The 10,166-nt window shown below is 39.6% G+C and overlaps 1 protein-coding gene across 1 annotated transcript; it reads right to left on the bottom strand.

The window, feature by feature from the left end:
* Positions 1–3,032: 3,032 nt before the first annotated feature.
* On the bottom strand, positions 3,033–9,392 carry tspan33a (tetraspanin 33a). The gene is made up of 8 exons (XM_063905050.1): positions 9,089–9,392; positions 7,124–7,181; positions 5,798–5,925; positions 5,388–5,462; positions 4,312–4,407; positions 4,051–4,179; positions 3,796–3,957; positions 3,033–3,622 (listed from the first exon to the last, which is right to left on the bottom strand). The coding sequence occupies exons 1-8, from the start codon at positions 9,176–9,178 to the stop codon at positions 3,521–3,523; spliced, it is 840 nt and encodes a 279-aa protein (XP_063761120.1). The 5' UTR covers positions 9,179–9,392; the 3' UTR covers positions 3,033–3,520.
* Between the last annotated feature and the right edge of the window lie 774 nt (positions 9,393–10,166).

The following is a 10,166-nucleotide window of genomic DNA, read 5'->3' as shown; positions in this document are numbered from 1 at the left end:
TCTCATCTAAATGTACTTACAGTAGCGACAGTAAAAGTAGTCATTGTTTGATTGGTCCATTTCAGAATAATATCTCTGATATGTTTTATAATGATTGATCATTAAAGTGTTCTCAGAGCTGGTAAAGGTGCAGCTAGTTTGAATGGCTTTGTATAGTGCAGGGTAGCTGCTGGATTTACTGCAGGTGAACTAAAGTCAGATTTAAGGGCTGATCATATTTACCATCATTAATCCAAATCTGTAAAGTAACTAAAGGTATTTAATAATGTATAGGAGTAGAAGTACAAAGTAGCAACGCATTGAGATACTCAAATAAAGTACTTCAAACTTGTACTTAAGTACAGTACATGAGTGAATGTACTCGGTTACTTTACACCTCTGATAACGTGCAGACACAATGAAGCTTTTCCCAACCTTTGAATTAAATACTTATTTAAAGCTAAACGAGTATGAATGTAATACATATTAAATATACTTTGAAGTTACATTACACTTGGCTGACGTTTCTATCCAAAGCAACTTACAATAAGTGCAGTTTGTTTTCCTTCAGTAATTTAAGTTAGGTATTGATATGAATAATTATATATGGGCAGTATATGTATTAGACACATATTCCACAATAGTCACAACAAGAGATACTCAACATGTGGCCTTATATGCACTGACGCTTCACATCTGTCAGGGATCACATCAGAATTGATGGTCAAATACCTGGTATACATCTTAACACTATTAAACTCATATTAGATTTTATTTTTGCATTTAATGTTCATTGCTGACTGTTTGCTCTTAGATATTGACAGGCAGAATGTCTCAGTCTTTATGAATTTTGTATATTCTGTATAAACTGTAAAGCCCCGTGAGACAATAAGTAACATTAGATATATTGGGCTATATAAATAAACTTTGAATAATTGATTGGATAACACATAGATTGAGATGAAGTTTTGTTTAGTCACATGTGTATGACAGTAGTGTGCACATGACACACACTATATTATTATTGCCTTTTTGTACATTTGTATTGTTCATTTTCATTTTCATATTTATATTTTTACTTTATTTTTTAGTTCTAATTATTTGTATTTGTTTTGCTTCTCTTTGTATTTCGCTGCTGCAGTGCAAAAATGTCCCAGTTTGGGATGAATAAAGTACTTCTGATTCTGATGAGTATCTGTGTGTGGGAGTGACGGACACAGTTAACAACCTGACATTAAGTCAGTTTCCTCTGGGACATCAGTGATGGACTGGGCTTCCTCTCTTCTTTAAGGGGCTGCAGGAATCGTAAAAAAACAGCTAAACATAAAATATTAACATAGATAAAACACAAGTGCAACACAGTCACATTAGTAAGATTCCAGGTGCTTTACTGAATGTATGTTTATTTTTAAGTATGCTTAAATATGCTAGGATAAGACTAAGAACAGCTAATCTCAAACATGGTGCTGCTCTGTTGTCAGTGCATTAATTGGGCAGTGCACTTGTGGTATTTGCATGCCTGCAGATGCTTTGTTTCTCTCCTGGTGTTCTGTGAGTAAAACTGGGTTAACTCTGCTCCCTCCTCCGTAAGTGTGTGTGTGTGTGTGTGTGTGTGTGTGTGTGTGTGTGTGTGTGTGTGTGTGTGTGTGTGTGTGTGTGTGTGTGTGTGTGTTGTGTGTGCGTGCTGTGTGTGCGTGTGTCTGGGCCTCCATGAAGCCCACAGCAACATGGCTGCCTGAGTGAGTCAGAGGCAAAAACTAGGGACCACACACAGAGCCAGGCCCAGGCCAACATACACACTCTCTCTCTCATTCACCCCCCCCTCACACACACACACACACACACACACACACACACACACACACACACACACACACACACACACACACACACACACACACACACACACACACACACACACACACACACACACACACACACACCCACACCAAAACATTATCGTAAGAGACTGCTGCCTTCATAAACTGCTGTTACTTTAGAAACCTATATATATAACGTGTCACATGAAATGTAGTTTTACTCCTCAGCAGCATCAGAGTGCTACAGCAGAGTGTCAGTCCTCAGGGTGAATCACAGAACGGAGAGTTACTGCAGCTTTAAACTAACACAGAAATGTCGTGTTTAGATTGTGGACTTGCGTCAAAGGCTGTTTAACATGCAGGACTGTTTCTGCTCCTAAAGATTACAGGCATCAGGTTTCGAGCTGGGAATGCCTCGCAACTCTGGTTTTCGTTTGCCAGGCAGAGACGGGGTAAAGATGATGGTGTGTTGCTTCTTCACAGTTACATTAAACCTTTTGCTGGAGCTTCCCTGGTTAAAGAGGTAAAATGTCTCCTGACAAATGACAGTTCTTACTTTAAAAGAACCTATCACATGATAACAATAGAATAAATACTGATATAAACTGGTGTGTATGATGTCCACAGACACAAGAGAACCTCAACCATGCTCTGCTCACTGATTGGTCAGAAAACACAAACCTAGCATGTTCTAGTGACCACATCAACACAACAACACTGCAGGCATTCACACAACTGTTTTCTTTAGTGGGGAAATGGGAATTCCCCTTAACTTCATGTTTCAATTATTCAAGAACAAAAATGAAAAAGCAATAGATCAGAACAGGACTTAAATGATGCCTTAATATGTACAGAATATAAACTTTGTAAAAACCTGTTATTTGGCAAAAGATCATGTGAAGAGTAAGGTCTCTGCAGGACAGCCTCACAAGAACACTTTATGACAAAGAGTCAGACCCTTGATGCACACATTACTTTGAAATTAAATGAACCCATTAAATATTTTGTATGTTAAGTAAAAAAGTGCTATTATACTGTATACCCTTTTGTTTCTTAGTTGAAAGGCACTTTGCGGCCTGCTTTTTAAAACATAAGCTTGTGAAAGTATTGTAAGTAGGCGGAGCTTTGTGCTCTTCAGATATCCACTACAAAGCAACATTCATTAAAACAAACTGGACCAAATATCTGATGCATACCACAGACGCTAGCAGCTGTAAGCAACATGACAGAGCATGCATTAGGCATTCTTTTATTTAGAAAAATATACAAAATCAATATGTAGAAAAATGTAATTCCCTTTTTAGTCAGCTAGCATATACAGAATAATGGATTTAACAACAAAGATAAGTATATATTTACTACCACTGATAAAAAGTTAATGATACTCTCAGGTTCAAATGATCCTGTCAATAAGACCCTGATAACCAACTCTTCCTGCCTCGGGTTTGGTACCATACAAAAGTTTGCTCAGTTCAAGCTTGGTTTGTGTCCAGCAGGTGGCGACAGAGTCCTGTTCCTCTGTTTGTTTCCTATGTGTGTACTAACCTGCACATCCTTGCCAAGTATTAATGGCATGTCCACATGCTGGCTGAATATTATTAGTCTTGTGTTTTTGTTTCTAAAATCAATGATGCTGGATGCTTAATCCAGGCAGCCATGACAGATTTTTTCCTCAGTGGTTCTGAAGCCAATCACCAGAATCTGGAGTGATCAAGGGTGGGTCATCTCCATGGGTCAGAGCGGTGCTTCAGGTTGTAGTTCTGGAGTTTGATCTGGTCTTTGATCTGGTTGATCAAAATCTGAGACAGGAGGATGCCGACCAGCTGAAGAACAGAACATACAACATTTCATCTCTCTTCTTTGAGACTTGAGTTGTGTGTGTGTGTGTGTGTGTGTGTGTGTGTGTGTGTGTGTGTGTGTGTGTGTGTGTGTGTGTGTGTGTGTGTGTGTGTGTGTGTGTGTGTGTGTGTGTGCGTGCGTGCGTAAGTGTGTGCACCTGTGGTATGGCCAGTCCCAGGGCGATGCCCCCCAGGAGGTACAGGTTGCTGTGGATCCAGTTTACCAGTTTGTCGATGCAGCCGTCCACGTGAATATGGTCTCCAGCTTGGGCGAACTCCTTCTCCTGCATGGCTTGGCCACACATGGTGTTGATCACATTCTGCTCAAGGACACATACAGTTGATACTTGAATAATAATGAACACAAAACAAAATCACAGAGAAAGGTGTCAGCAGAGTGATGTGAAGGTGACCTCTTCCTTGTTCAGGATGCAGCAGGAGAAGGGCACGGAGCAGCGCTCTCGGCTGGGGTTGTCCAGCTTGCAGCTGAAGTAGATGTTGTTGGACCAGTCACTGTATGTCACACCGCCACAGCAGCCAAACTGAACACACACACAAACATCGTACTGTATGTAGGAGACATCCTGATTTTCATTCTATTTGCTGTTGGTATTTATAATGACAATTAAATGATGACCTAGCGAGTGTCTGTTATGTTTGAACTAAATCCTTACCTCTTTCTGACTGAAGTCAATGAGGTTCTGCAGATCGATGTCATCTCTGTAGTGGACGATGGCATTGTTGATCATCTCAGTCACTCTAGTCTGAGCCTTAACAGAGAATAAAAAAAGATTTTACTTCAATATTGTTATTAAAATGTCAGCGTTTTCTAATTGAAATCTTGAGTTTTTTCCACAGCTCTTCGTCATGTGACCCAGTGAATCCAAATCCAAACTACAATGATTTGGAAGAGCAAGACACACCTTGTTTTATTATACTTTAGTCCACCTTCTTTTTTATATGAATATTTGAATGATAAAACAGCGTTTTTTTGTTGAAAAGTCTAATTTCTTTTCAATTACTTAAATGTCATGTCACCAAACAACTTCCATTTCATGCCAAATATTATTACTACACTGGACCAATAAGACTCGCTCCTTTTATATTAGATCAGTACTATTTTATACAAAGGTTTTTGGTGTCAAAATGTAGCTATTTTTTTTATTGAGGATTTCATGTGGTGTAATGACATCACAACAAAGCAGACTTGTTTGACTACTGGAGAGTAGAGCACCCCTCTTTTTTTTAATGGGATTTTAGTCCACTTTCTTTTTTATATGAATATTGGATCTACAGAGCTACTAGTCAATAGTCTAACAAACCTGAGCAGTTACAGGCAAAGCCCAGAAGAGGACAGTGTAACGCCACTCAAGATATTAATTAAACAAATAAAACAAACTCATCAGTGCATAAGTATTATTGGTATAGGTTTTGGTCTCTCACACATGACAAGATCTGACATATATTCTATGAATATTAATCCTATAATGAATCTGAACTTGTCTTGAATTAAGTTACAAAAACAGCTATACATTGGTTGCATGGTGATAAAAGAAATGCACATTTAGTGTTCATGATGGGTTGAACCATTTTATGATTTGTTCAATAAATCATTTATTAATCATCATGAGCAACAACAGAAAAACATTGCTGGTATAGTCATTGAAAAGAATACTACTCTGAGAACATAAAAACACTTTGCTTACAAGAACACAGTGTTCTCAAATTAGTCTCCAGATAGTTTCATTACCTTATCAGAGAAGACGAAGCCCAGGACCCCAGCTGCCAGCTGGAGCAGGAAGATCACCGTCAGACAGATGCAGAACTGTGAGGAGGAAACAAGGAGAGGGAGGGTCACCAGACTGGAAGAATGATGCTGTTTTGGGTTCAGTGTTTAGAGAACCGACACTCCATTCAATTTCAGCTGCTAGCTGTTACCTCAAATACTTGGAGAGAACAGGCAGAAAAAGCTAGAATATTCAGACAAAGAGAAAAACGATGGAAAAACATTGTAAAAACTCAAAACTCTAAAGGCTATTTAAAATAGATTTCAAAATGCAATCAGTGTTTCTGTTGTAAAAGTGCACACACTCTTTGTTCCAGCATGTCTCTCTGCACTGATTTCATCTTCAGGGGATAGTTGAAATACTCCTGACTCACCATCTGCAGGAGGCAGATGTTTTCTCGCAGGGAGCCCACACAGCCACAGAAGGTGATGATGAACATGAGGACCCCCACCACCAGCAGCATCATAGCAGGGTCCACTGACAGACACGCCACGGCTGCCTCTGAGGAGAAAAGAAAGGGGGGTCTTAGAGATTGACGAGAGGGAGCTAATTTATTCTTAATGATTTATTTCTTTGAATCAGAAACAGGAAACATTTATGGAAGTGCTTGAACACATCTTCCTCTGGCTCTTCCATCGCAGAATTGAAGTTCTTTTATAAAATCTTCAAAATAACATATCGTCACCTTCTTAAAATAATCGCCTCAGTCATTTTTTCAGATTGTTCAGGAAACACAAAAAACTGAACCATTTGTTGAATATATGATATTTACCAACAATTTTAATCAAAACAGTTATAACAACAGATGTCTATTGACATACAAACAACAAGGTCAGTCAAACATGGAACATGGCAGAATTAAATGACTTAGGCAAATTTTTGAACATGCCTTTGTGACTTAGGCAATTTTAAACCTTCTACTCTGTCAGGAATAAAGCATAACTAACAAACTAACTAAACATAATGCTGAGGAGGCATGTGCATTTCTTCACTTCTCCTTCCAGCTCTTCTTTGCTGGGTTCTTGACTGATGCCTATTAGTGTGGCAAATTGTCAAAGAAGTGATGACACTCGACAGGCATGATGGGTTTCATTGACTGGAGGTCCTGGAATTTTCTCTCCTTGATTGGCAGAGCACATGGAAACAATCGTATCCATGCCATTGGCCCATTTGGCACCTGTACCCTTTGTGGCAGTTCTTCCCACACAGAGGCTTCTGAGAAGGACAGTTTGAAATGGACCTTGCCTTCACTGCTAAACTGAAGAGCCCGCAAGTCATGCACAGTCGGGTCTCCAGCTTTTTTGCCTGGTCTGATGCTACAGAAGTAGGATCCATTCAGTTTCAGGAACTCATCGTGCTTGAGCACTTTCACATGGTAAGGTGATGGCCTGATTCTTGCAGTCTGGAATATAATGACATAGTCTCTTGGGGTGAAGATATCTGCAACTATTTTGCGTTTGTAGGTAGCTGTGCTTCTGCAGTAGTGTGAATCAACACTGGGCAGGTCCCTCAACCAGTTCTTAATGAAATCCTTGACATCAGGTTCAACCTTTGTCTGCTTGCCACTGACGATATGTAAATGCTGGATTTCCCTGAATTGCTGGTGAAAGAAGTGAGAACAATGCGTACAAGCAAAACCACCCCTCACACACTACATATGAAAACAGACTGCATGCTCTATCACTGAAGAATCTTCTACCTGCATGTTTCATCATGCGGGCGTACACGCCGATTGCTACCATCACCAGGGAGATTATCTGAGGAGAACAGAGAACAGAAGATTTATTTATACTTGCATATTAAAATAAAGTTATGGGGTCCAATAGATTGAAACCACACAATAGTCTGTACAGAATCATTTCTACATTGATACTGGTCCAGGGAGTGGCACCTGACAACTTATTCATGAGTCAGAGGCTGAACTGATGATAACATACAATTCTCCAAAAACCAGTGCTCCATGTCGAATCGGTGTTAAACTAGAGGAGGACATGTTTCTTAGAAATGCAGATATGGCTGTTCTACCACCCACTCTGCCTCTATTTGACTAAACCGACCTGGCAGCGTTCTGCACCTTTCCCTACAAAATAAAGAACCTTTCACTCAGCGCTCCCCTCTCACTCTTAATAGAATAAAAGGGAGCCCTCAGAAACACACCCTTGAGTGAAATGGATCCACAAACACTGCTCGAGTGGGAGGGCAAAGGGAGCTTTCTGCCCCTTTTGTAAAGGTTAGGACAGGACACCGGAAGCTAGGGGCTGTTTTTTGCAATCCAATGTAACAGTTTTTGAAATGCTAAAACTTGCGTGGTTACATAACTGAATCCCCTTATTGGGTTTATGGTCATTGTACCAGCTGATTACCAGGATTATAACAATCTGTGGACTTTCCATGACATTTCTACAGTAAAGGGAGCCATGCATTTTTCTTTGGTGTGTCGACACTGACCCAGAGGCAACAGAAATGGCAACAACACATTCCATGTTGAAGAGCTTCAAGTTTTTACAAAGCCTTATCCTGTTTGTACATGGCCAGAAATGTCATGAACATAGCTCATATGCGCTTGTTGCGAATGTAGAAAAAAGTGCATAGAAAAGCTGATGATTTCTTAGATATGAACATGTAAACCAAACTTAAACTGTGTTGTTTGAGCATGTTGTCAAAAGAGGTAAATATGTTTAAACTCAACATAATTTCTCATCATTTCCTACAACATTTTTCTGGGTCAAACAGCTGAAACGGACTGCACTAAACCCCAACAAGTTAAATCTGCAACATCAGATCTGCTTAAAAAATGCTGTAAGACAGAAATCTTCTGAAACCCCCGATATGAACTTTGGTTTGTTGACAGCCTGCTGAGCTCAGCTGAATTTTCTTTTAAAGGACCCAGTCATACGATTATTAACCTCTTATTGAGGGAAAAACTTTGCCATAATGAGACAATGTAAATTATAGCAAATGATGCAATCAATGTCATCACCTGCTGTGCTCATTCAGGCGTGTTTGAAAAGGAAAATACTTACTTTGGGGGTATTCTGCTACACAGGAAGTTATTCTATTTCATGAAATTTAACTAACTTAATAATAAACCACAGCAGGATTGTGAAATGAGTTTTAGTGGTGGGAACTTCAGATATATACAGTATGGTTAAACAGGTCCTGAGCCCTAAATCTAACGATACTTGTTTTTGTGTGTATTTGTGTGTGTGTGTGTGTGTGTGTGTGTGTGTGTGTGTGTGTGTGTGTGTGTGTGTGTGTGTGTGTGTGTGTGTGTGTGTGTGTGTGTGTGTGTGTGTGTGTTGGTTCCAGTTTCAGCTTTGCATGTCAACTTCCATTCCCCTGTTTTCTGGACACTGTTTGACTTTAGCTAAACACCAGGGTTAATGAATAACTAACTCAGATAAAGCTGGGGATGCTCGTATCGCTGCAAACAAAACAGGTTCACTCCTGTGTTCAAATAAATAAAGAAGCGCAGGTCTAAAACGTTTGAAATCCTGAGAAAGGTGGTTTAAATCTGGTTAAAACTCGTTTTTAACAAATAGGTAAACTAAGGGAGCAAATCTGTTGTGCAATGAAATATAGTGATTCACCTGCGCGGAGGAGAATAAACCATGTGTTGGGATCTGTGTGACCCCTTGTGTTTAATAGCATAACAAACACTCACCCAGAATATAAAATTGAACAAGAACAGAAGGTATTTGACGACTGGACTGACAAAGGAGTAGTCATGTTCGCCTCTGCGTCCTCCTCCCATGGTGACAGGTATCCAAGCGGCTTGTTACGCTCGCGCACAAATGAGCTACTGACTGTACGAAAAAACGACTTTCCGTGAGTGAAAACCAAAGTCCCGACTCTGAACGACGATGTCGAGCTGCTGGTTTCCTTCTCACACTTGATCCAACACGTACAGTTACAGTGAGGCGGCCGGCGGCGCTGTCTGCCCGGCTCTGACCGGGCATGAGTAAACAGGGTGTGTTACCTTTGTGTTTCATGCCTGTACCTGGGATCATGTTACCTGGAGCAGGGGCCACTGGATTTAAAGGAAAGGGTCCTCTCATTGACCCCGTGGATCCCAAGCAAAACCTGCCAACCTTTGCTACTTTATGTGTATAATAAAGAGAGTGTGTGCATTTTTACAAATCACTTTTTAGATGTAGGCTATGTTACCGTGTACATGCTATAAAATGTAATAATAAAACGTTGTGTTTTCAAGCTGTGATTAAGAGTGATTAAGGCTCCTTAAGTATATTTATTACTAAATATTAAGTAATATGTAAGGATGGAAGAGAATTAGGGCCACGATAGTTCCGACTTTAATATCTGAATTCTGAGTTTGTTCACAGAATACTGAGATTAAGACAGAACTCTTTTTTGTTTTTACTTTCGGTCACGTCCCAAAACATGTTTATCTTGCCCTAATCCTCTTCCGTATAATTTGTTGAATTAAAATGATTTTATTTGTAACTAAATAAATCTATTTTAGGACCTGAATAGTTGTGCACATATATTTATTTGTAAAACATTATAGGCACTTTAAAAGCAGTCTTTTGACATAGTAAGAGAAACACAAGAGTTGATTAGTTACCATCCTGCAATAAAGATACACATTTTAAAATCAATGTTTTAAAATTGCCACAACGAGTGACACATGTGCGCCATCTATTGGAAAAATACTGCCTTGCTCCCACATGCTAGATACAGCGTGTGTTCGAGCTTTTATTTTGAAGGAATGCATACGCTAC

This window comes from Eleginops maclovinus, chromosome 17 (genome assembly GCF_036324505.1).
Source record: "Eleginops maclovinus isolate JMC-PN-2008 ecotype Puerto Natales chromosome 17, JC_Emac_rtc_rv5, whole genome shotgun sequence".
Classification (NCBI taxonomy): domain Eukaryota; kingdom Metazoa; phylum Chordata; class Actinopteri; order Perciformes; family Eleginopidae; genus Eleginops; species Eleginops maclovinus.
The sequence above is the reverse complement of the archived record's forward strand: the minus strand, read 5'-3'. Positions and strand labels throughout refer to the sequence as shown.

Excerpts from the sequence above, each read along its gene's own strand:
- tspan33a (XM_063905050.1), bottom strand. The coding sequence starts at position 9,178 with ATGGGAGGAGGACGCAGAGGCGAACATGACTACTCCTTTGTCAGTCCA. Across the intron at positions 4,408-5,387 it reads GCTTCGTCTTCTCTGATAAG|GCTCAGACTAGAGTGACTGA; the intron begins GTAATGAAACTA and ends TTCTCTGTTAAG. Across the intron at positions 3,623-3,795 it reads TGGGACTGGCCATACCACAG|CTGGTCGGCATCCTCCTGTC; the intron begins GTGCACACACTT and ends TCTGTTCTTCAG.